The following is a 27,998-nucleotide window of genomic DNA, read 5'->3' on the forward strand; positions in this document are numbered from 1 at the left end:
AAATAAAAGCCCTTTATGATAAAAAAGACTTTTCAGACCATGCTGTTCCTTGAGGAGGAAAAACAAACAGCATGGGCTTTCCTAATAGACAGACCCCTACACTAATCCAGCTGCCTGCTTGATTTAATAGCCAGGACAGGCACATTAACCTATGAAGCCTCTGGAAACTAAAATTAGAAGCCAGCTATATCGCCGATAATCAATTGAAATCAATTTCTACTTTTTGAACACAAATGATCAAAACAGGATTATTCCACATCCTCTATTGTAAAGGAAGAATACTATGAAATAGGTTTTACTCCTGTGCCAAACCTTGCATGTTCATATGCATTTTGTAACACAGGCAATGGATTTTCAGTGGAAATCAAGCTATAGAGCTTGTAATGCTATATTCTTTTGCCTAAGCAATAAAGCCTATATGACAGCAAACATCTTTACTGAGTTGCAGCAAATGGAGGCATACCAGATGACAAAGAATTAAACAGAGAAATGCTTTAGCGGATCTTGTTAAAGGAAAACTTTACCTCCAAAATTAATATTTAAGCAACAGATAGTTTAAAATTAAGTGGCATATTAAAGAATCTTACCAAACTGGAATATATATTTAAGTAAATATTGCCCTTTTACTTCTTTTCCCTTGAATCACCATTGCATGATGGTCTCTGCGCTGCCTCGGGGTTTTACATACAGTATGAGCTATTTTATGCAATATCTTTTTATATATAACTACATTGTTCAGGGGTAAAGTTTTCCTTTAAGACAGTGCCACATTTCATATTCAAACACTATAATGTGTCTCAGTTTATAATTCAATACCTTCTGGCAAATGACAGATTTTACCAAGGCAGAAGTCCCGAAAGAGCCGCACTACATTTTAGAAAATTCATATAATAGTGGTGGTTCCATTTGAATTTCAACCCAAATGCTGTTCGTTCAGCTGTCCCATGTCTAGGGAAGCTTTCACAAATAAGATATAAAGATCAATATAATCAGATAACTGTTTAAGCAACTCTTAAGCAGAATTATGACATATTGTATTACTTAGTTAATTAGTGGAGAAACGACAACTTCCTTTCTTCAGTGTTGGCTCAGCAGGCTAGGAGTAAAGTGACAGGGCCGCTTCTGCCATAAGGCAAGGCAACTTTGCCCCAGGCACCTATGGTATTTATCAAATAGTGAACTCTATTGATAAATACACTTTTGAAAATCCCATAGGAATTAATTGAAAGTGGGCGAGTTTTTCTGTGGCAAGCTCTAATCACACATTTTGATAAATCTGTCCCTTAATAAAAATTTCTAACAAATTGGAAGATTTAACAAAGCATTTACTGAATGCTCTATGGAATATATGATTGTTTTCTTTAGATTTTGTGTTACGCCTCCTTATAGGTGTGTTAATTGGTAAGATTAATCAACTTTGAACAGCTGAACATCTTTCTCGTCTATGAGGGGGCTAGAACTAGGGATGTGCCGAATCTAGGATTTGGCCTTTTTCAGCCGGTTTCGGCCAAATCCAATTGCCTGGATGAACCGAATCCTAAAAATCATGCAACTTTTCGTCACACAAACAAAGCACCAAACACATGGTTCTCTTTAACCCTTCCTATCCTTATTGGCATTCGGCCAAATCTTTCATGAATTATTCTGGATTTGGCCGAATCACAACATAATGTATATGGTGCATCCCTACTTAGAACTCACACAACTCTGAATTGTTAAACTTCCAAAACACAATTCATGTCAGTGGGGGTTGTTACAAATAAAAAAGAAACTCTTCTTGGATCGGTAGCAAACTTTTCCAGCATGTAAAAAGAGCTTTGTAAATGTATAGGTCTAGGTATAAATACACCAATAAACCAGCCTGTCCGTTTATTTATTATGGAATCAAAAAATAAATCAAACAAACAGAAACAGCTTATTTTTACCAGTGATTATTAAACTAGTGCAAATTGGCTCCAATGTTAATATTAAAGACAGAGTGTAAATAAGCATAGAGAGGAATTATTCTAGTAATAAAAATGTCATAGTTCCATACTCAATGGGTCTTACGAAAGATAAGCCTCAACCAGTTTGGCAGTTGTTAGGAACAGCTATAGACTAAACTGCATTTAAAGGAACTCAAACTGTGCTATGTTTGCTTGTTTTATTTAAAATCATATAAAGTAATCTCTGCTTTTTTGGCTGTATATTTACTACCGATATATCTATATAACATTTGCCAAATGGTAAGAAATCCTGTTAAACAACTATGTAATTCTATTTGGATTTTATGTGACAAAATTAAGATAAATTTAAAATAAAATTAACAAAAAATTTAATTTTACCTTTAAGAATATATATATATATATATATATTATATATATATATATATATATATATATATATATATATATATATAAATAAAATTTCTAATAAGATGTTTCAGAAAATGCTTATTACAGAACCAAAGTTATATATTCTAGCAACAGGTACGCCAGCATTATTCAATTTTTTTTTAAAATAAAAACTTATCCACAACAATGTCACACTCACTCCCAGCATAAAATATGTAATTTACAATGAAATGAAAATAGATTTAGGTAAAATAATGCATAAAATGTCATTCTGGTCTCTTCATTTGGATCAATAGGACAGTACCCAGAATTTTTGTACATTCTTGATTGACTCAAAACTATTAATAAACAAAGTAGGTTATACATGAGTATACACATATGTAAAGCATGTAAGAATATTTCACACATAACCCATCCATGTATTTTTCAAGGTCTCTGAATTTTTCATCCTGAAGCCAGTTTACTGGGTAAAGTTGCCAGAAAAAAAATAATGAGTAAGAAACAATTAGCTGGGCATACCTTGACACCATCTGTCTTCTTGTTCAATAAACTCTTGGCAGCTAAAAAGAAAAAGTAGAGAAGATTGGTTAACTTACAGTTTACACTGCATATGAGTCCACGAATAGAACTGCTAAAAATACTTTTTGCCTATTATAAGACAAATGTATGTTTTCTGTTACTTCTTGAGCTCGACAGGGCAAATTGAAACTGGTTTCAGTTTCCCACATCCTGTTTCTGCAAATAAATTTTATTAGCAGTTTACAGATAAAGCTCCTGCATAATGTCTTCTATTTATCTGTAAGGTATGATGGTCACAACAATCGATTTATTTATACAGAAAGAATTAATTTCATTTAAGGTAGTAAATGGAAAAACTAAACAAATATCTAACTACTGCTTTATAATACAAAAAAAGAAAATATGCATTTATTAAATTAAAAGAATAGAAAATAGGTATAAGCATTAGTTCTATTCACTCAGCTCATGTTGGAAAAAGTGTATTGGTTTATATAGGTGTATACTGTCCCTTTAAAACAAATCTGACAACTGTTCCAAATTGATAGAAATGTACAGATTTGTATAAGGTTAACTACTTGAAATAAAACTTATAACCATTTTAGTATGTCAGAATGAAAATATGATCAACATTAAAAAACTCATTACTGAAAAATGTGTAAAACTATTTTAAACCAGTTGCAATTATATATTTATTAGTATTATTAGTACAGGTACAAACACATCAACTCAAAATCTTGCTAAATTAGCATTAAAAAAAAAAGATCAAAAGATATTTGGTATCTATAGGGGTATTACGAAAGCATCTTCACACAATTCTTGCCTGACTTCCATGATCAATGTAGCAGTTAGCTGTGCACCTAACAGCAACTATCAGGCTCAGAAGTTATTCCTAAATCTGTCAAGAGACAAGAGATTTCCTCTGAGTCCAACAGAATTTAATGGACAGGTATTATTAGTTCCTGTGTGCTGGTCGTACAATATTTGCCAGTGCTGTTAATTCTGACTCTGCTTGTCATGAATTCAGTGGAAAGGTGAACCTAGGTTGATAGTTATGATTATTTATGAAACAAAATGGTTCACGGGTAGCACACAGTGGCAGCTAAATGCATAATTTGGCAAGTTGCTAAAACTGGTATACTATTTACAGATCAGACTGTATTTATTAGACTTAGATCATTACGTAGGTATATCATGAATAAGTTATATGAAACCATTTATGACTGTATGGAAAAAAATCTTTGCATGGGTTGTGTATATACGCACAATCCATGCATTACCATGACTCAGATGGCTCACCGTTACAGAATGCACTTTACATTAAATTGTTGCTTTTATTGTGGACCATACACAATGCTCTATGCAAGGCCTGCTCTTGAGCAAAGGATACAAGCTAAGTTTGTCATTTGTAATGTGCAGGTCATGCGGGTAGCTCATGGCCACCCTTTTCTGCACCACAACCAATAGCAAGTAAAGCATTTGCTTTGATAGAGATGCTTGACTTCCTTATAGTTGTCCTCTACGGTTATCACACAAAGATATAGAACCTTTTTTCAATTAATTTCCCACAATCCTTCATGCCTTTGGAAATTCTGGAGTCACTGTGCTGTTTTCTTAAATACTTGTAATATATGAAAAGATAGCCGATACCTGTTTTTACTGCAAACGGGGTGATCCCAAAATTTTATTCCATGGTGCTCTCAACACTTTACATTGATCAAACATTTCAGGACCGCATGGCCCTTCCTCAGTGAACTCTTAAATACTTGAGCATTTTTAATGTAGCATTCAGAGTTAACTTAGGGCAGGTCCAAATGTTGTCACCCAAAAACAGCTCATCCAACAAAGTATAGAAACCATACTCCAGGAAATCATACTGTATGAAACTAGGATCTAATTTTTAGGATGTTTTATATAATATATTTTAGAGAGACCTGTAATGTTCAAGTGTATTGCTTTCCTTTAATTCTGCCAACTGCTGTTTATAATAGGTCGTCATAAGGACTGCTATAGTACTGCCAGGAAATTGAAAATGACCTATGAGCAAACATCCATTTAGTCTGAATCATATTTTTAGAAAAAATATATTTTACCCTATCTTGAACTCAATTAAGAATATTGGATTATATAGAGATATAGCCAGCATCAAAAGACAAAAGGCAAAAAACAAGCAGGTTGCAGCAGTAGCCTACATTGCACAAACAAAAACACCAAAGGACTTTTTAAGTGCCATCACTTCTCTCACAGCCAACAAATTTGTAAAGACGTCAGAAGTTCTTTCTAATAAGGCAATAAAAATGCATAAATGTGTAAAACAGACTCAAATGTTTCGATCTGAAAACTGAAGCACCTAATACTTTTTCATAATGTTGTCAACTTACAGGCTATTACACATATTTTCAGAGCAGAATTTGTTGACAATTAACATTCTGACACACTTACTTACCATTGACTTGAACTGATTTATGCAAGAAATGTGATATTTTAAATTGAAAAAAATACTTCCCTTCTTTGGCAACAAATATTCAAGATATATACAGTGGTGTGAAAAACTATTTGCCCCCTTCCTGATTTCTTATTCTTTTGCATGTTTGTCACACAAAATGTTTCTGATCATCAAACACATTTAACTATTAGTCAAAGATAACACAAGTAAACACAAAATGCAGTTTTTAAATGAGGGTTTTTTATTATTTAGGGAGAAAAGAAATCCAAACCTGTGTGAAAAAGTAATTGCCCCCTGAACCTAATAACTGGTTGGGCCACCCTTAGCAGCAATAACTGCAATCAAGCGTTTGCGATAACTTGCAACGAGTCTTTTACAGCGCTCTGGAGGAATTTTGGCCCACTCATCTTTGCAGAATTGTTGTAATTCAGCTTTATTTGAGGGTTTTCTAGCATGAACCGCCTTTTTAAGGTCATGCCACAACATCTCAATAGGATTCAGGTCAGGACTTTGACTAGGCCACTCCAAAGTCTTCATTTTGTTTTTCTTCAGCCATTCAGAGGTGGATTTGCTGGTGTGTTTTGGGTCATTGTCCTGCTGCAGCACCCAAGATCGCTTCAGCTTGAGTTGATGAACAGATGCCGGATATTCTCCTTCAGGATTTTTTGGTAGACAGTAGAATTCATGGTTCCATCTATCACAGCAAGTCTTCCAGGTCCTGAAGCAGCAAAACAACCCCAGACCATCACACTACCACCACCATATTTTACTGTTGGTATGATGTTCTTTTTCTGAAATGCTGTGTTACTTTTACGCCAGATGTAACGGGACGCGCACCTTCCAAAAAGTTCAACTTTTGTCTCGTCGTTCCACAAGGTATTTTCCCAAAAGTCTTGGCAATCATTGACATGTTTTTTAGCAAAATTGAGATGAGCCTTAATGTTCTTTTTGCTTAAAAGTGGTTGCGTGAACACTGACCTTAATTGAGGCAAGTGAGGCCTGCAGTTCTTTAGATGTTGTCCTGGGGTCTTTTGTGGCCTCTCGGATGAGTTGTCTCTGCGCTCTTGGGGTAATTTTGGTCGTCCGGCCACTCCTGGGAAGGTTCACCACTGTTCCATGTTTTTGCCATTTGTGGATAATGGCTCTCACTGTGGTTCGCTGGAGTCCCAAAGCTTTAGAAATGGCTTTATAACCTTTGAAATTGAACTCAGGTGTGATAAACCACAGTTAAGTTATTTTTTAACAAGGGGGGCAATCACTTTTTCACACAGGCCCATGTAGATTTGGAGTTTTTTTTCTCCCTTAATAACGTAAACCTTCATTTTAAAAACTGCATTTTGTGTTAAATTATGTTATCTTTGACTAATAGTTAATGGTTTTTGATGAGCAGAAACATTTAAGTGTGACAAACATGCAAAAGAATAAGAAATCAGGAAGGGGGCAAATAGTTTTTCACACCACTGTAGCTGCATTGTTTACATAAATACAGTGAGTCAATAAACTATCATTTTACCACGGAAAACCCACTTTCTTTTTCTGAAGCATGGCTCAACATGGTACAGTTATCCTTTACTCAATACAATAAACACTAAAATGATTTACAGCTTATCAAAATGCTATGGTATGCATACCATAACTTCTGGTTGTTTGATCTAAGGCAGGGGTCCTTTTTTTTACCACTGGCAGCAAACAAAAGGCTTGGTTTGGTAGTAGACATTTTTTTTGCAATTAAAGCTTGCCTTCAAGCCAGAAATTCAAAAATAAGGCAGCAACATCCAATGGGTTGGTGAACAACATGTTGCTCACAAGCCACTGGTTGTGGATCACTGGTTTAAGGAGTCATAAAAAAGCACCAATTTAAAAAAGCATCAATTTATCTGTATGTTGCAGCATGCAAACCAAACATGAATTACATGCAACTAGCTAAACACAATAATTCATTTAAAAAAAAATAGAAGATCCTCAGGAAGTAATTCGCTATATTAAGGAATTAATCTCTCACAGTAATCAGATCTCCTAAAACCTGCTTACTAGGTATAGTAGACTAATTAGTACCCCTAAAAACTAGAACATTACTACGCTCCATCATATTCTATGCAAAAAAAAGTTGGTAATCATGAAATGAGCCCCAATTCTCTCCTAATTCAACAGTGGGTTGAGTACCATTCAAGCATTTTAGGTTAGTAAGATATATTTTTAGTACCAATCTCAGAAGAAAAACAACACAAATATTTTGAGAGTATGCCAATAATCACTATAGAACAGGGACCTTCCCCTGAGCATGCTATATCATGAAGAGCAAGAGAGTCGAAACAGTGAGAAGAGCCAAAAGGCAATGGATCCATAAGGTGAGTTGGGCTGAGGTTTAAGCAGTTTGGGTATGGAATAACTCATGCCACGTACCTTGCTCGACTAAGTTGGCAGCACTGGTGGCGGCCACAACAGGGGCGGAGGTCTGCCTGCCAACTGATTGGACAAAATCATTCAGTGGAAGATGCAGCAAAAAATAAAGCAATCTATGTATGCCCAATAAGTAATAAAAATGAAATTAAGCATTCAATGTAAATTCAATTGTGCAAAGATGAACTTCCAAAAAGCTTGGAGAAATGGTTGGGAGGAACTCGTAAAGCACAAAAATAGAACATTTTTGTTTTTGTGAATTATTAAAAGTAAATCCCAAAGTCACTTGACAGGCCCAAATACGAATACCTTTCTCTTTTATAACATACTTATTTATGTTTTCAGCTATCTGCAAGTTAGATTATGCCATTTGTATTTGTTTTCTTACATTTTGCCTCAACAAGATAAATAAGGCTCCCTGTATACAAATATTTTAACATCTATTATTAGTGGTAACAAAGTTTGCCCCCAACCTTCTCAAGCAAAATGAAGGAAAATATTGCAGCATGGAAAAACCACATTGAGAAGAGAGAGATCATAGAATGGGTAGTCAATGGGGTTCACGTGACAACAAAAAAGAAACAAATATCACAAATGTCACCAAATGCAGCACTGCATAGCAGCGAAAGATTGCATTTACAAGCATGCAGTAAAACATGTCTCAATGTACAGTCAGTCAATGCAGTACAGAAGCCACAACCTCATTTTCTGAAACTATAGGCACACCAATCATGACAAACTGTAGGAAACCAAAAATGTCTAGCGCAAAGTAAAATACTAAACCCTACAGCAAGGCCACTATATTTTCTCACTCACGTTTCACTACTAGATTTGATGTACTCTATTTCTCACCCAAAATCATCATTAAGAAACAATCAATGGCATGCATTTAACTTTGTGTACACTTCTAATCTTTATTCACATATAGCCACCAATGAAGCACAGATGACATGCTTGACAATTAATAATAAGCATACAGGCACAAGAAACAACAATATAAAAGAGAGGGAAGGAAAACTGCAAACAACTGGGACCTAGATTGCAGTAATGAACCAGTAAATGAAGGGAATAAAGGTAAAGGTAAAAGAAACCACACAACACGAGGTAAAGGAACAATATCAATTAAGAACAAAACATATTGGATAACACCAATAATACAGTGAGAGTCCACGGAAGGATAGATGACTCACCACCAGTTATAGTAGTGTCCCCCGTTGAAGAGGTACACGGGACAGTGGATGCAGCTTTTCGGCATCCAAATGCAATTCCTGTCAGAGAAGAGCAGAATAATCATCAATCACATTAAGCATCTAGGGATGTTCTCCACATTGAGTTCTGAAGGGTGCCATGTTTCTAAGAAGCACAGGAGCTCTCTGATTGGCGGTGCTGAGATTTTATGCACTGACCTACTCATACTGGTCCTGATTTAATACACTTGTTGCTTGCAGCCATAATGTTAATGCTGGTACATAACGGCCTCTTGCTCAACAAAGCCCTCAGTAAGTCAAGGTGACTATAGACCAACAGAGCTTTCAGCAAGTCAAGGTGGCTACAAACCTTTCACATGAAGAGTTACATTAATTCCACTAGCATTCAAGATGTGGCCTGTATAAAGATTTCTAAGAAGGTGATTTCATTTAAATGAAAACACTTGCCCAAATTACATGTTTTTGGTGGCCAGGTGTGATTCAACATATTATTGCAGATAGATTTACAGCATGGAGCAAAACTGGAATATGATCCAGAAAAACATTATTCATTGAATCATGCACACAAATATTACAGATACAAAAAGAGCCTCTGCAGAGAACTCCCACAATTTATGTAATTTGGCATATAACAGAGACTAACAGAGTCACATTGGGCTTTATGCAGGAGTTATTGGCACAAAATCATAGAATACATTGTGTGCCAAAGGGAGACCAACAACATTAACAACAAATATGTCATGCAATTCTTTGGAATATATCAATATGTGTCAAAAGAAAAGATGATTATGAACATGGTCACTAAAACAATATAAATATTTCAGACCACATTTTGGTCACAACTATTATACTTATTGAATCTGTATGTTATTGTACAATTTCACCAGTTTTCGTTTCTGACTAGCTACAATGCAATATTGCTATTTCAGACATGTGTTTTGCGGTTGTACCTTACAGCAGACTAACATATTTTAAAAAAGATTGTTTGGATTCTGGACAGGTATTTAATATGGTCAGTGCATAATATCAACTAGAAATAAGGGCTGGAGACGTCTTTACACTGTATCTTAAAACATTTCACACCTTCAAAAACAATAAGAGTTATTTTAAATGCGTATGTGATTATTATCCTTCTCTGAAAGGTTCACTTGATGTGCTATGTACCTGTTCAACACTGCAGAGGAACAAAAGTAGTTTACATTGCAGAAGAGAACTGCATGAATAATCCATCTGAGAAATGCAGTACTAAATTCAAAATATGTTTTTTGTTGGTATTCACATGTTTTTTATTAATCTTTATGAACAAATTACAATGGATTTAAAATGGCAGTTACTGGATTCCAAAACTATTTAAGTGGTTGGTTGAATGCAGACCATGCATTCAACCAACCATTATATTCATCCCCCCAAAACAACTTCATAAAAGGGGCTTTGCAAAGTAAACTTTTTAGAGTAGTGGCCCATAGGGCAATTCCCAAAATGTTGTAGTCTGTCAGATTTTAAAGAACTAATCCTTAAAAATAATTAGGTCTTGAAATGGCATATTTTATATAGTGAACTTACTGCACAAGACAAAGGGCTCAGCATCTCTAGGAAAAAAAAATAGATTTCATGCCATAAAAGCTGATATCACAGGGCTGATGATTGTATTTTGTTGCTAATCTTAAATAACTATTATCAGCCTTGTATTGTGACTTTTATATAAAGAGTATTTTGAGTCAGTTTCTAAGGTCAGATACCGTAAATGACATCAGAACATGTGCTGTAAAAGAGGAAAGGGAGCATCTTGGGGGGCAGAGATCTTCACTGATTAAGGATGGGGGTTGCCTTGGACTTGTACATAACACCAAAACATAATATTTAACGTTTCTACTATATTTCTTTGTTAAGCTTTAGTTCTCCTCCAAATTGTTTGGAATTGATCATCGAACCAAATGGTAACCCCTTGGACTATGTAGATGAACTTTGTGGCTGACTTCCCATGGAGTTGTGTGTCTATTAGTGCTCAGTGAGAGGAAAATGATCAGAAGTACAGGGCAGCACTGCTCCAACTGAAGAATCAGACAGCAAGTTCTGCCAGTAGAGGTGATCTTAAGAACTGAATGTAAATTCAATGCATTATATTCATGTAAAAATCACCCCTTCTGCAGCCATCCAGCACTGAACTCCAGACGGTTATCCAGGAGCAAGCATTCGATTACTCACCAGTAAAAGCAATGGTGATATAAGGTGTATGTTAGCATGCACATTTATTTAAATCCAAAGGCACTTTTCATGAACGGGGGGCTATGCCCACAGTGTCCAAAGTTGTCGCCAACTGTGACAGTCCATAAATAACCACCACAAGCAGAATGCAGTAGGATATATTCATTTTAAGGTAGTTTCTTTTAGACATGCCAGGCATAACTATCCACTTTTATACACAGTAGGGCTTGGCACACTGTAAGAATGTCAAATATAGATCCGGATGTAATGTGCAACCCAAGTATTTGATTACATGAGTAGTTATTGTAAAACAGTACTAGAGCACTTTCTATAAAAGGATCTTGCTCAGTCTTAACTTAACAAAATATACAAAAAAGTGAGCCATTACATTCATTTGATAATAGCTGTTTAAGGTGAACAAACTTGAGTCAGGTCATACAGTGATTTTGTTTGAAGCACTAAATGCAAATTAGTCGTGTTTGGTATTAAAATAAGAGAGCTAAAAGCAGAGATCAATAAAACATGCCCTGTACTCCAAACAACTGTAGATAATAATCAAGCAAGGAAATAATATTTATAAATCGATAAAAATACAACATACGCTCTGTACATTTTGTATGTGACCTGTTATCCAGGATGCTCGGGACCTGTTATACAGAATGCTCTGGACCGGTTATCCAGAATACTCAGAAACTGGGGTTTTCCATAATGGGTCTTTCTGTAATTTGGATCTTCATTTCTTAAGTCTACTAGAAAATAATTTAAACATGAAATAAACCCAATATGCTGGTTTTGCTTCCAATATGGATTAATTATATCTGAGTTTGGATCAAATACAATAAATAAATTGTTGTATTATTGCAGAGTAAAGGAATTTTTTCAAAATTTTTTAAAATGGCCTTCTGTAATTCTGAGCTTTCAGTATAACGTGTTTGAGGATATACCGGTACTGTTTTTTAAAACAGAGAAAAATAATATAATTTAAAAAAAAATATTTAGTTAAAATTGATTCTAAGGGAGATGGCCCATAATTCGGAGATTTCTGGATAATAAATTTTTGGATAATGGATCCCATAGCTGTATATATTTTGCTTTGTGTTTACAGATCACAAAGGCAATAATTTACGGTACCATTGCATCATAAAATAATACCATTGAAAATGGGCATAATGTGACCCATCTACTATATATGAACTTCTTTCAGGTCATTATTAGAATATAGGGTCTTAAAGGGGTTGTTCATCCTAAAATTAAAGTAAAGTAATAAATGGTCTTCTAATAAATGGATACTGCTGTTTCATATACCCATCCAAATACCCATGGTTAGGTCAACAAATCCTTGACTTCAGAACTACAATGAAACATCCTGAGAGTAGTTTCTTATACACTTGTATTTGTGTGATGTAAAAGATTATATAAACTCTGTGCTGTCTTGGTCCTTGGTGAGTTCAAAATTAACGGAGATCAAGACAAATAAACCTTTATTATCTTTCTCGAGTAACAGAATTGTCCCAAAACATGACAACTTTTATGTATAAAGTTGCTTTCTGCAATACGATCTGCAATTCATAAAACATATTTACTGATGTTAAATGTTAAAAGGGCACCTGTCACCTGAAATGTTTCCCCTACCAGTGGTGTGGACTAAAATAGCCCCCCAAGCACTAAACCGCCTGAACTGGGAGGAAGCGACCAGTGTGGGTGGCCATGTTGCAGCAAAATAGGCTCATTATGCACATGCATGGGATGCAAGCTTGCAAGGAGCACCACCATGCCTACACCAGATGCATGCGCATAATGAGCAAGCGGGAGACTATCATTATGCGTGTGCACTCTATACAACATGGTTGCCTGTACCAGGAGCTCCCTTGTGGTGTAGGCCGTCACATGCCGGCAGGCACTTTTTAGCCTGGACCTCTTTTGAGGGAAATATGTTCAGGTGACTGGTGACACAATTAACCTTAAATTATATCAAACAGGTTGTTGTAGACTAGAGCATTACATGAATAACAAACCTGTGTCTGATCATTTGTTATTTCATCATATAGTAATTATTTAAATTGTTTTAAAACATTTTTGGGGGATTCACTTCTGGATAAAAAAACTACTGATTTTACTGAATTTACTTTGTGTGCCAAATGCCAAAACACTGATGTTACAAGAATACAAATACAAGTTATATTTTTACAGTAACACAGAATTCTTTCTTTAAATAGTATTAACAAAGAACAAACACAACAATATAGTTAGTTCTTCATATGCACAACAAAACAGATTCTGAGGCTTTATATTTCTTTCATCAGTTTTTTAGTAACATGCATCCCCTATCATAAGATCATTGTTGGTGGATATGCATGATTATGTACTCTCAGAAAAGTTAAAGTTCTCTATTTTGAATAAATGGTGTCTCAAATATTCTGACATAATACAATACCAAGCCTTTACTAACTGAGAAATACATGCATTAGTTAATAAACCTATACTAAAGCACAATGCTCAACATTAGGGAAAAAAATCTAATCACTGGTTGAATGCTATGGGTTACTGCCCAGTTGTAAATGTGCCCACGGTTTCAAATCAGCCCCACTCTGTTTAAAGGTAAAACATTTGGACACCTATTAAAGTGAAAAGAAATCCAAGCTTAATGGTCTCCTCACCCCCTAACGGCATGATTCATACTTTTATAAGGTTGCCCCATTCCCTTGTACCTGTTTGCAAAATGTGAAGCTGTAATGTGTGTTGGCTACTGTCATGTAGCCAACACACCTATTGGCTACATACTTACAGCTGTATTAGTATGGATGAAAATTGCAGTGAAATAATTATGAAATAGAAAGACAGAGAGAGAACTGTAAGATAGAACCACACATTAAAAAGCCTCTGAAGCTTCTCCCCCCGCCTTCTGGTAAAGCATGAACATCACTTGAAGGAAAATACTAAATACCAATGAGAGGTAGGTCATGGAACATACTAAATTCCATCTGCTTTTTTTGCTATCAGTGCCAGCAACAGCTCAATAAAAGGGGAGTGGAGAAAGGCGATGCTCAGCTGTATGTGATATTCAAGATTCTACAGAAACTAGACTTCTCCTTCTGATGGTACTGTGGTTATTTTCATTCATTAGTGAGAGCTGCTTTGTTCTTACATGCAATGTTTTTTTTCAAGTACATCAGATCACATATTGGCTCCTAATTGGAGTCAAGGTTGTAACCTCTAACCACACCTTTTCAAACTGAATGGTGATTGGTGCAACTGGTTTAAGTTTTTTGATTGGTTGTTCGCTCTAATTGGTGCAATGTTTTGATTGGTGTATTTCTGTATGAATATTTGAAGCATGGCTCTGTAAAGATAGCCTTTGATTAAAGAGATACTGACATCAGGAAATAACCTTTTTTAATATCTATCATAACATTATCTTTGAATGCTATTAATAATTTTGCCATAAAAGTATTTGCCTGATGCTTTTACATTACCTTCCTTACCCCATGTTTCTGTATGAGGGGGCTGCCATATCTGTGCAGCAGTAGTCCGTTAGCATTAGAATTTCTAACTGACATGTTGAGAAGGGACAGTCAGGTTGACAAAACAAGTCAGGTTTAGGAACTTCAAGTAACAATTACTTACAAAGCAGAACTATCAGCGAAAAACGATCAACATGACCTATAGGTAACTTTTAATGTAGATTAATATTTTGATAAAATCTTTTGTGTCAGTATCACTTAAAGTGTTTATCACGAAACACCTAAGGCTGTGGACACAATAAACTCTTCACTTTGAATTTATCTGCCTGGTGGAAGATTGCCTTCATTGAGTGCCTGCTCCAAAGGTTTTTTTCACTTTACTTTTTACATCCCATACAGACAAGTGGCGTCTTTGGCTGGATATCATACCGGCAGATTTCCTAGCAAGTGTCTCAGCATCTCAGCTGGCAATTTTATTATAATTATGACTGGAGGTACCAACATTTTCTTCTTTTGAACTGACTTCACAACACCTCTAGAAGGTGTTCCCTCCAGTATTTTTCATGCGCTCAAACATTATGAACAACAAAAGGACAAACAATAACACATTCCTAATATGCCTGCAAAGGCAAAAAGCAAAAATACATGTCACAGTCTGACTCATGCAAGGCATTATAACATTATAATTCCTCACATCTTACTAGCCTCCAAAAATTTGATTATACCCAAGTCACATGAACAAATTTATATGAAAAATATAATTTTCACTAGATTAGCTTTTATAATACATTTATAGCGGAGTAAAGGAGCATAACATTTTTTTAGGGCAATTGGGTGTTTGAGTAACCTTGAATTCAAAAGTACACTCTGATAAATCCTAATATCATAGAAGGCTTCAATTCATCAAAGGTACTAGATGTAACATTGAGAAATCTATTTAATTTTTTTAAAAAAGTACTGTATTTAAAAGGATAACTTTTGTTTCTGTTCTTTATTCACATAACTCTGTAATATAACTATACCTGTACAATCATGTACACTGTTTTAGTAGTATTAAGCACTGTTCTCACTTCCAGTACCTGGAAAATCTTAGGTTTCAAGAATTCCAGTTTCTTTACCTGTACAGTGCACCAATCATGCCTCTTCCAATGAAAACAAATATGAATGTCAGATGGAGTGATATCACTTTCCTTTTATATGTTTGTTGCATAGAATTATGTGATAATGAATATTAAGTTGCTTTTGTACACTGTCCACTGACACAAAAGAAGACATATTAATAAGGACTATAGAAAACACTCCATGAGGTGAATAATGGACAAGAGCACTTCCTTGGTTTACCACTGCCATGAATTGAAAGGGATGACTGATTTTTCTGTTTTGATAACTTTGTATTCCTTGTATGTAATAGTTTGTGCATTTTTTATAGCATGTACTACTGTAAGCTTATCAAGAGAGTGCATGAAAAAGCATTGTAGTGTACTGTTCCATGAACTCATGGTTCTGACTTTTGGTTCTACACTGAATTATATTTTCCCTTTCATACAATAAAAACAAGAATAATAAACACATTACATAAGTTGATATGACTTTTACAGCTAAATGTATGCCTGAAAAAGAAATGCAAAAGATCTAAAAACAGGTAAAAATTACTTATTTTTGCTTTTTAAACTTTTGCTACAGGTAAAGTGCAAAAAAAGTCCACAACTGAAACTATAAGATAACTTAAAAGCAAGGTTTTAAACATGAATAAACCAGCAATACAATAATGATGATTCTGTATTGTAAAAGAATAATTAAAAAAAATGATATATATATATTTTATATACAATGCTACTACAATTTTATACTACAAGGCAAAGTCACGGTGGGGGAAATGATTTCAGGATACTCTTTACTCCAGTCCATTTTCACCTATATAAAATAATTGCCCTTCTTGATTTCTAAAAGAGCACACAGTACAAAAGAGAACTCCATCAACAGTGGAGTAAAAAACATATCTGTGTATTGGATAATAATAAAACATCAGATAATCATATGCTATACAGGTATGAGATCCATTATCCAGAAACAGTTATACCAAAAGCTCCTTATTATATAAAGGCCATCTCCCATAGAATCCATTATAAGACAAATATGTCACATTTTTAAAAATTATGTCCTTTTTCTCTGTAATAATAGAACAGTACATTGATCTCAACTAAGCTATAATTCATTATTGGAGGTAAAACAACACTATTGGATTTAATCAAATGATTTTTAAGTAGACTTAAGGTATGGGGATCCAAATAACAGAATTACAGATCCCTTATGCAGTAAACCGGCCCAGACTGGCAATCTGTCCATCCGGGCATATGCCCGAGGGCCGCTCTACTCTTTTGTTTAAGTGGGCCGCTCTTGCACAGTTCAGCTGTGTGTTTCCCCGTGCAGCCACCTCCCTCCCTCTCTCCGCTGCCTTGAATGAGGCTAAGAAAAAAAACTGGCACAAGAAAAGGCAGCCTGTGACTGGGACTGCTGCTGCACGGAGCTTGGGAGTAGGAACTTTCTGCAGAAATCTTGGGGACTTGGACAGACTAAATTAAGGGAATGAGGCAGCTGGGCAGGAGAGGCACAAAGCACACTCCCATATGACTTACTCTTATTCTCCCCATATGTTGCTGCACTCCAGCTCCCAGAGCATCTGGGGAGCCAGTGTGGAGAAACCTGTACAGAGCTGTGTGCAGGCTGCTTTTTGAGATGTCTGTATGTATTGCCTGGTGCTTCCCCCAGACACTCCCTTATCAGCTTATCCCTTGCACAAATTTGCCTAGTAGTGTTTCTCCCACAGTGAATCCATTAGCTCTTTCCTTGCCTGAGTTATACAGGGAACATGTATTATAAGGGATAATGTAACCCCTACTGTAATTGATAATGATATTATATGTCACTGAGGGGTTCTGTGACCATATAAATACACAAGGCTGCAGGCTGAGTTATACAGGGAGCACCGAGTATCACTCGTGTATTATAAGGGAAAATGTACCCCCTACTGTAAATGATAAGGATTTTAGAAGTCACTGAGGAGTTCTGTGACATATAAAGGCACAAGGCTGCAGGTATCACTTGCATATTATAAGAAGTAATGTACCCCATACTGTAATGTAACTATTGAATCCTTGTCATTTTTAAATAAGATGTTCAGGGCTTATAATAAATGGCAAATCAACAAAATGGTTAATAAGGACACACTAGATTTGTGTGGTGCCAGTAAAGAACATTTTACTGTACTGTAATAATAATAGTTAATTAATAACTAGAAGTTTTCATTAACTACAGTTAAACGAGTAAGGCAACTCTTTATGCACATCATTTTTGCAGTTTTACCCAATATATTTGTGGATGAGTACAAAACCATTGTGTGTTTACATGTGGGCTGCTTTGATTTTTTTTGCCCGGGCTGCTTTTTACTCCCATTCCGGCCCTGGCAGTAAACCCCACGTTCCAAGCATTCTAGATAACAGATCCCATACCTGTATATTCTAAATGAGAGAACCAGCAGACAGCAATTTATTGGCTCAGTACTGAGTGTGGTCTGTCTTGCATAAGAGTCAAATGAAAGCACAATGTTAAAAAACAAAACAAAACTGATAAACTCTCTTAGTATCAGGCCCTTTTGAACTTACTGCCCCACATGTTGAGTAAATACATGGTGTAACATATCAAAAGAAACCTGAGAACACAGAATCTATTTTGTGAAGTTCACTTACCAGAAAAATTCCGAGAAACCAACATTGTTGTAAGAATTGCACCCTACAAGAAAAAATACAACATTATGTCAATCAACACTAAAACGGACACAGATACAGCCATTTTCAACAGCAGAAAACAACTTAAAATCATAGGTTAACCCACAATGTCTGCCTTCTAAAAAATTCCAAATAATTACAATGTTCTCAATCAATAATCACATTATTTTACACAGAGCATATTTTATACATAGGGACAACTCCTTCATTACTTTCGGTGTTGCAAACAATATAAAAGCTAAAGAATTGAAATTTGCTGTCTCTGTACTGAGTGCATCATTCCTATTGATTTGCTGGCCTACTTATTCAAATTAAGTTCAAATCAATGTCCTTTGTTAAATGCAGTTAAAGGGGCTGATCAATAATGGGAATGAAAACATAAAGGAAAATGAACATATTTTAAAAGGCATTGAAAAGCCACAAAATATTTCACCAACTGTCACACGGCAGTCATTATATATACAAATATAATATATATATATATATATATGAATATAATATATTAGGGATGCACCGAATCCACTATTTTGGATTTGGCCAAACCCCCGAATCCGTCCCGAAAGATTCGGCCGAATACCGAACCAAATCCTAATTTGCATATGCAATAATTTGCATATGCAAATTAGGGGTGGGAAGGAGAAAACATTTTTACTTCGTTATTTTGTGACAAAAAACATGCATTTCCCTCTTCTCCCCTAGCTTGCATATGCAAATTAGGATTCAGTTTGGCCTGGCAGAAGGATTTGGCCGAATCCGAATCCTGCTGAAAAAGGCCGAATCCCGAACTGAATCCTGGATTCGGTGTATCCCTATAATATATAGGGCAGAAAATCTTAAACTATGGGGCTGGAAACTTGGGGTGGGGGCTTAGCCTAAATGCTGTTTAGGTAAAGATTTGAGTAGCATGTCATTTACTATCCTAGATATATTGGAAAACACAGATTTGGGGTGAAAATGTATTTGCTTTTCATTCTTTGGCTGAATAATGTATTCACCAATATTTTCCTATACCTGTAACCTTGTTAAGAACCATCCTAACCCAAACTTAGTATCAAAACTCAAGGTCCCACAGACTAATTAGAAGCTGCTACAGGTTGCTGTAAAGAAGCAGGGTTCAAAGCAGAGGATACTAATCTCCCTATGTGACAAAAGCCTAGGCCTGGTTATACATGGGCCATATAATGAGATAACCAATCCATCCTCCCTCTGGACAATTAGACAGATACCAGTGCAAGCTAGTCAAACTACCCTTTTAGCAGACTAGATAAATCCCTTAGTAGAAATGCAATTTATACAGTTTAGCTCAGTAGTAACCCAAGATAACAGATCGAGTACAGTTTTCCATTTGGTTTGATGTTTTTACCCAGTACACCAGTGGTTGATCAGCCAAGTAAGAAAACACCCAAAGAAAATCATATGGTTTAGCTGGAAATCCTTCAATCTGAATTAAATATGCAATAACAGAAAATTGCTCATGCTTAAAATACCAATGTATAGTGCAACAAGTTACAGAGACTTACTTTAAGCTTTCTCCGTGCATTGAACTTTCTCAAGCATTCCACGGTTTCTTGCCTGTGCATCATAGAGGCAACAGTTGATCGTTGCTACAAATAAATAAATACATAATTAGGACGGATAAAAGTTTGCATTTCTTTCACATCCATTTTGGTGTCATTCTGTAGCCCCAATGGGTGATTATGTTAATTCATAAGTATGCCAAGTTTAAAGTGATGTATATTTGACAAATAAATAGAGTTTCTACCGTATTTAGTACTAAAAATCAAATGCTAACAGTGGAAATGTTATCATAACACCACTGCACAATATTGATTAGATCATACTGGTTGTACAACATAAGTAATTTCATGTAATCTATTTTGTACCTCATTTCCAACACAGCCAGACTGCACAATATCCCCTGTGCTTTTACACAGTTTATAAATTCCTTCAAAGGAAGTGAATATATGGCATAGCTTGAGTAATTATACAGCATTATGAAAAAGATATTTTAACGCAATCTATGCCCTATCCAGTCATGCTGGGTTTCTTATTAATAATTAAATCAATTAATAGAAGGAAATAAATTAAAGAAGAGCAGCACCTGTTTTTTTCTGTATTCTGAATAAAAATTAAATATTAAGCAACTTTCCAATAGAAATAAAAAAAAAATAGTTTTACAGTTATTTCTAGGTGTATCAGTTAAAAGCAGTATTTGTTTGTCCGTTTTTGCATTGCTGAGTTTGACTTTGAATACAATGTTTAAGAAGCTAGCACCGCCTCCAGTAAAGAGTCCAAATGTCCACACTGGCCTGCATGCTTCTTCACATCTCTATTAAAGGCTTTGGTTCACTTTCCAAACACTTTTTCATTTAAGTTGCTTTCAGATTTTTCACCATAAACAAATATTTTTTTAAATTGCTTTCCATCTTTTATTTTTACCAGCTTCCCAAAATTGAAGTTTGATGTTCCTGTCTCTATTTCAGTCTGGCAGCTCAGTGATCCAGGAGGAGATTCTGAATGGTTTGATACATTTAGTTGATACATTTCTTATCAGTATCTTTACAATTTTTACAGCTGCTTTTAGCAAAACACATGGATTATGCTCAGCAGGGCTAAAGATATCAATTATGGGGCAGATTTATCAAGGGTTTAATTTGAACTTGAGCTTTATAAAAACTGGATTCAGGTTTTCAACACTGGATTTCAGATTTTAACTAAAATCCATTGACTAAAACAGCAATTCGGCAGGTTTTAGGTGGCAAATAGTCAAATTTGAGTTCTTAAAGGGCCAGTGTATAATAAATCTCAAAAATCTGACAGTTTTGGCCATAAAAAAACTCAAAAATTTGAATTCTAAATTTTCACTTTGACCCTTGATAAATCTGCCCATAAATGCATCAACTAAATGTATCAATTTAGAACAGTTAAAGTCGGAGTTGGAGACCCCCCAGCCCAGAGCTGCTTTAGAAGGTGAAAAATTAAACTTTACACTTCAATACTAGAACTATCTAAAACCAACTGAACTGGAAAAAAAGTATTAGGTGATCTAAGGTGAACAACCCCTTTAATCAACAGTCTTTTGTAAAATTGTGTGAAGAGCAAGGATACAGTACAGAGAAAAGAAAGACAGCTTTCAACAACAATTACATTTGCAGATAACTCTAAAACCACATTACTTTGGTGTATTAGAAAGTATTAATACTAGACTATCATAATGCAGCTATTAGCATTACTTACGCAGACCCATGGGTGCTTCAGAGCCTGATCTGCTGTGATACGTTTTGCTGGGTTTATTGTCAACATCTGATTAATTAAATTTTTTGCCTCTGGAGTCACTGTATCCCACTCAGGTGATGGAAACTGCAAAGAAAAATGAAGTTAATTATAATAGACCATACAACATGATAAACATGCATTATATATTAACAGGTGACCAGCAGATAGGCACACAGATAGACCAAATGATCGTTAAAGCAGTGTTTCATCTTTACGTTAACTTTTAGTTTGTTATAAAATGGCTTATTCATAGCAATTTTTCTACTGGCCTTCATTTTTTTATAGTTTTCAGTCTTCTTTGCTTCTAAATGGCACCCTTCCTCAGAACGGATTACAAACAGGATATTTGTTATCTGGAATCTAGATTTCATTTAGGTATCTAAACATGCCAGAATAACTGTAAATAGTCTGGTGTGTGGTAGGACTCTTAATAAGCCAAGCCACATACAGTTGTTGCTAAGCATTTAGAATGACATTGTATGCATGATTATTTGTATAGCACTATCATTACTTGCAGTGCTTTACAGAGTAAGGAGATACAGTCGCAAGACCTGGCATTACATCATATTGGAGCATATATTTACACAATAAGAGAAGGCCCTACTCAGATCTTACAATATAAAAAACTGCTAATAATTGTAATTCTGTCTTTCTTACATCATACGCCCCAGCTTTGATCTGTTGGTAGAGCTTATGTTGATCTTCATCCCAAAAAGGAGGGTAGCCCACTAGTAATATGTACAGAATAACCCCTGAAACAAAACATAGCTAAGTTATAATTCATTCCAGTCGCTGCTCCTTCTTATTATAATGCATATAAAGATCCCAGTAAATTGCTAGATTTAACTATTACACTGTTCTTACCACATGCCCATATGTCTACTGGCTTCCCATAGGGATCTTTTCTTAGCACCTCTGGAGAAAGGTATCCTGGAGTTCCTGCAAACCCTGTTAGACAAAGAACTCATGGTAAAATCTAATATTTTACTGTCAAAATTGAAGATTAAGATCTCATTCTAAATAAGAATATATTGTCTTGCCCATAGCATCCCACAAGATACGGTTTTCTTTGCTATTAAGGGCAGAACATGGATGAAGATACTGCTCTTAATAAATGAGCTACATATTCAGGGGTGCTTCGCCAATGAGGCAAGTTGAGGCTGTCGCCTCAGGCGGCAGCGCCCCACTAGGTACCAGGGGCAGCAAAAATGCTGCTCCTGGTAATTTAAGAGAGAATTTCTGGGGGAGGGGGGGGGCAGCAGCAACTGCTGCCGCCTCAGGCGGCGGAGGGGCCAGGATCACACCTGTACATATTCATTGCCTTTAGGAGAATGCATTTTTATTTTCTTATGCTAGGATATGTCACTTAATCTTCAGCACATTTTTATTGTTTATTTCTCTGCATCTTTTCAAGAGCTTATGAATGAGAGCTCTATTTCATCACTTGATGGCTGCTTTATGGACAAACCCTAATGAGAATTACTAACATCATGAACAATCCAGTCCCTGATTCCATTTTGACCTTTTAGCCACAAATGACATGACTCGGTAGCAAATGTTTCAGAAGCAATATTGTACTGTCTATGATGGCATGATCAGTTATTCTTATCAGTAGAATTCGAACAGCAGAAAGTCTACAGAGTGTTAAGGGGCCACTATGACAAAGAAATTAATGTGAATATCCAACAGGCCAGCTTATCATTTACATGGAGCTACCAGTATTGCATGTTTTCCTTCAAACAAATCAAAAATCAGTGTACAAAAAGCACAAATGTCCTAACTTACCAAACCAGGCTTGTTGGTCTCCTTGGACTTCTATGGCAAGCCCAAAATCAGCCAGTTTAACAGCAGCTCCCTTGCATTTACTTGCCAACAAAAGATTCTCAGGCTGCAAAAATAAGAAAGACAGTTAATTGTGAGCATAATTAAATTTAAGCATAGGATTGGGTCAGAAGTGTGTGTGTGTTGGGTATATAGTTGCAGTATGCAGAAATAGCTATAACTGATGTTAATGTGTTAATTGGAAAGATGCTAGACAGATTTTTGAATACCATGTGTGCCATATATATGTACTTATTTCACAGCAAGCAAAAGCATGGGCACATTTATAGCCCTGCAGACAGCAGGCTCTAAAATAATTTCAACAAAATCTCCGGCCATAGCAAACCACACATGAACAACACTTCAACATCAGTGAACTCAGTGACATAAAGCACTGGGCAACTGGATAATATGCAGTAATGTAGTATGGACACTAGGGGGCCATAGTGACAATGAAACTCAAGCAGATTCCACTGTAATGCAGATTTAGTAAAGATCCAAGCCCATGAAGGTTTAATATTGAATAAAGCAACTGTGTCTAAAAATTACTATGATTCATATAATAATTATTTGTGAAAGAAGTATGTTCATCATCAGTAGCTAAGGTATGGTGGTTTCACATGGGGACTTAAAGGCTTTTCAATACTAATGACACTGACAAATGCAATAGCTGTGCCAGCCTATATGTGCCAGTTATACAGAAGTGTTAAGAGACTTCAATTGCTGGCAGTGCTGCCGTTAGTACACAAATGCAAGCTATGATGCAACTGGAGTAATTTAGAACTAAGGTATGATAATTGCCATATTCCTTACTAGGAAATAAAAGCCCAAAATTCCAATTATGTTAGTTAAAATAAATAATATGGTTAGTGCTTATAATTGTGCGTACACAATTTTTGTCATCCCTCGCCTTCTGTGCTAACTGTGCTCTCAGGCATGATAAATAAGGAGGCGTTTATTATGCAGAAATGAATATTTTCCTTTTCATTAATATAGTAGACAGTACAGCTATTTATTTGGCTAAGACTGCACATATTATAGGATCATTTGAAGCCATTACTAACACATACAGTATATGATATTTAAGAAAAATTATGGACTAAATGGTTTAATACTTCTTGAGTAACATTCTATGGTTTAGGGAAATTTCTTCTATAGCAGGCAAGTATATTAGTGAGAAGGACATCAGGCTTGTTAATGGTATTTAGTGTTTTTTATTTAATTTATTTTCTCTGTCGTCTAAGGGGGACACAGGGACCGATGGGGTTAAGCTCCATCCTCCAGGAGGCAGGACACTTGGTAATATTAATTAAGGGGCGTGCCATACTTGGCTTAACCCCGCACACTGTGCTGAAGCTTCAGTTTTTCAAGTGTCCTGCTACCAGGAGGATGGACTTCCCCTCTGGGGGAAGATTTCTTCGGTCAGCATCGGCTGACACCCGGGGTGATACCAGGAACAGGGATACCTGCTTCCTAAGGGTTAGCCCCCGCCATGGAACAGTCACCGGGGTATTTCTTCTAGCCATGCGGCTATATCAACCACCCAGACAATGCCTGCGCCAAACTTGGTTGACAGAAGGTCTGGCCGGTGTTAACTGCTACTGAGGTAAGCTGTCCGGTCTCCCCCAGTATCCATATGCTACTGTGGCGCCGGTTCCCCCCCCCCTCCCCTCCTCCCTCTACCAGCCAGTCACCATACCCTCCCTTACTCTCTGGGTCCAGACTCGTTTTCAGAGGGGACCCAGAGGGAGGCTGCGTCTGCTCTGCTGCGCATATCTTACCGATGGAAGAATGCGGCTATAGTTGAGCCTATTCCGCATCAGCACGTCTCGTTTTTGGCGCCATTCAGTGCGCGACGCCATTTTCAAATGACGTTCGCGGTGGAACGCATTGCGTTTCACCGGCCATCTTGCGCACTACACTGAGCGGGCAGACACGCGCCGCACAGAGGGAGCAGAAGTAACTGCTCGGTGCGCACAGAGCGACTGGCAGCAAAGGAGGGGAGAGAATCTCACCACTACAAGCAGCGTTTAAAGTGACCTACAGGGTTTAACTCACGCACACTTGCTTGGCTATCAGGTGAATCACAATGGCAGAAGGTAGGCCAGTGGGCTTATTCTCTAGGGCGGGGGGGAGAGCACCCAGCACAACACAGGTCATTTATTTTGCCTGTAACAAATGTCAATCAAAAATTGCTGGGGGCCAGAGTGAGCAAGGTACAAATGATCAGGGTACACCACAAGAACCCGGCACCAGCAGAGCTCAGGATTTACCAGCCCCCCTCTGGGCGGTACAATTGTCACAGTCTTTAGCATCCCTGCAGGGGCTCCCAGCCATAGCTGATAATTTAGGCAAAGCACTAGCAAAGTTGGGCCACAAGCAAGGCAACAAGCGCAAGCGCACACATGGCGCTAAAGCCGACAATCCATCTAACACATCCCCTGACGAGTCGTCAGTAGAACAGGTATCATCTCAGTCAGAGGGCGAGATACCTTATTCAGACGAATCCTCTGATGAGGAAGAGGAGAATATAGAGGCTGAGAGAGACCGTGATTCCCAACATGACGTTGATAAAATCATTAAGGGGGTACTTGAAGTACTTAACATTTCACAAACACCTAAACAATCCGATTCAGCAAAGCTGTTCAAGAGACAACACAAATCCACATTATGTTTTCCATCGCATGAACAGTTGATGGACATGTTGCAGGATGAATGGAACAATCCAGAATGGAAGTTTCAAGCCACTAAAAAGTTTTCAAAGTCCTACCCGTTTCCCAAAGAAATAGTAGACAAGTGGACGATTCCTCCAGTCGTGGATGCCCCAGTATCCAGACTGTCAAAATCTACCGCGCTACCAGTCAATGACGCAGCGGCTTTTAAGGATCCATCTGATAAACGTATGGAAGGTTTTTTAAGGGCTATTTACTCGTCCTCTGGTTCAACTCTCAGACCCAGTTTGGCATCAGCCTGGGTTTCCCGAGCTATTCAAGCATGGTCAGAATCATTGGTCAAGGACATCCAAGAGGGAGTCCCCAGAACTGATCTATTGTCTTCAGCACAGACGCTTGCGGAAGCATCAGCTTATTTGTGTGACACTACTCTAGATGTTTCGCAAATCACAGCTCGAACTTCAACACTGTCCATTGCGACACGCAGAACATTGTGGCTTAAAAACTGGTCTGCTGACCTGAGTTCCAAGAAGTCACTAACCTCATTACCATTTAAAGGACATAGACTATTCGGAGAGGAACTTGAGAAAATAATCTCACAGGCTACGGGGGGAAAGAGCACCTTTCTACCTCAGGCGAAGAGCAAGTTTACAGGAACAACCAGACGTGGACGGTTTTTTCGTGGGCAAAGCGGCCGTTATTCACGTAAAAGCAGCCCACCACAACGTTCGCACTTTCGAGGGAAGACCAGTGATAAAGGTCGTACCCCATGGAAGTCCAACAAAACATTCAACAAACCAGCAGGAGATAAGTCTACCTCAGCCTGACGGGGCACTCCCTCCGGAATCGCTAGAGCAAATAGGGGGCAAGTTACTGCGATTCCGGGAGGTGTGGATCCATCATTCAACAGATGCATGGGTCAACGAAATAGTCTCAGAAGGCTATCACCTCGATTTCACAAGATCGCCTCCACGAAAATTTTTCATGTCCACAGTTCCAACTCATCCCAGAAAGGCTCAGGCCTTCTTGCACTGCATTGCCAATCTCGAGCGCACCGGAGTAATTATACCAGTACCAAGATAGGAGAGATTCTCAGGGTTCTACTCCAATCTGTTCATAGTGCCAAAGAAGGACGGATCCTTCAGGCCGGTACTGGATCTCAAACTGCTAAACAAGTTTATCCGTTCCATTCATTTCAAGATGGAGACTCTCCGTTCTGTGATACGGGGAATGGAACAAGGACAGCTGATGATGTCATTAGATATCAAGGACGCTTATCTCCATGTCCCCATCTGGCCCCCTCATCAGAAATATCTCCGATTCGCATTTGCAAATCTACACTTTCAGTTTGTGGCACTGCCGTTCGGCCTGTCCTCGGCCCCACGAGTGTTCACCAAGTTAATGGCGGTCACAGCAGCAACATTACGGCTTCAGGGAGTATCTGTGACTCCGTATCTGGACGATCTTCTCCTCAAAGCCAGGTCAGAAGTGAAGGCCAAGGAGGACCTAAACAAGTCGATCCGACTGTTGCAGAGCTTCGGCTGGACCATCAATTGGTCAAAATCCAACCTTCAACCAAGCCATCAGATGGTGTTTCTGGGCTTGGAGTTCAACACAATCTCACAGTTGGTATGCCTTCCACAGGAGAAACAACACAAGATCATGAAGCAAGTTCGGTCATTGCTATCACACCAGAATCCTACTGTACACATGGCAATGCAGGTTCTGGGTCTCATGGTCTCAACGATCGAAGCAGTACCCTTTGCTCAGATTCACCTTCGTGCCTTACAAGCAAATATACTATCATCTTGGAAGGGAGGACCTCTGTCTCGAGTGGTCAATCTCTCCCAGACAACAAGGGAGAACCTTCAGTGG

At 37.2% G+C, this 27,998-nt stretch overlaps 1 protein-coding gene across 32 annotated transcripts in view; it reads right to left on the reverse strand.

The window, feature by feature from the left end:
* The window catches only part of camk2g.S (calcium/calmodulin dependent protein kinase (CaM kinase) II gamma S homeolog), a 183,424-nt gene that overhangs the window by 42,507 nt on the left and 112,919 nt on the right, over positions 1-27,998 (reverse strand). For 9 of the 32 annotated variants that reach the window (XM_041570394.1, XM_018226819.2, XM_041570385.1 and 6 more), the window contains 9 exon segments: positions 23,416-23,518; positions 22,495-22,578; positions 22,288-22,382; positions 21,592-21,714; positions 19,875-19,958; positions 18,316-18,358; positions 8,886-8,963; positions 7,699-7,761; positions 2,853-2,893 (listed from right to left, as the gene is read on the reverse strand). In XM_041570394.1, coding sequence (XP_041426328.1) covers positions 2,853-2,893; positions 7,699-7,761; positions 8,886-8,963; positions 18,316-18,358; positions 19,875-19,958; positions 21,592-21,714; positions 22,288-22,382; positions 22,495-22,578; positions 23,416-23,518 — 714 coding nt within the window. 32 annotated transcript variants of the gene reach the window in all.

The sequence above is a fragment of the Xenopus laevis genome, chromosome 7S (genome assembly GCF_017654675.1).
Source record: "Xenopus laevis strain J_2021 chromosome 7S, Xenopus_laevis_v10.1, whole genome shotgun sequence".
In the NCBI taxonomy this organism is placed as follows: Eukaryota; Metazoa; Chordata; class Amphibia; order Anura; family Pipidae; genus Xenopus; species Xenopus laevis.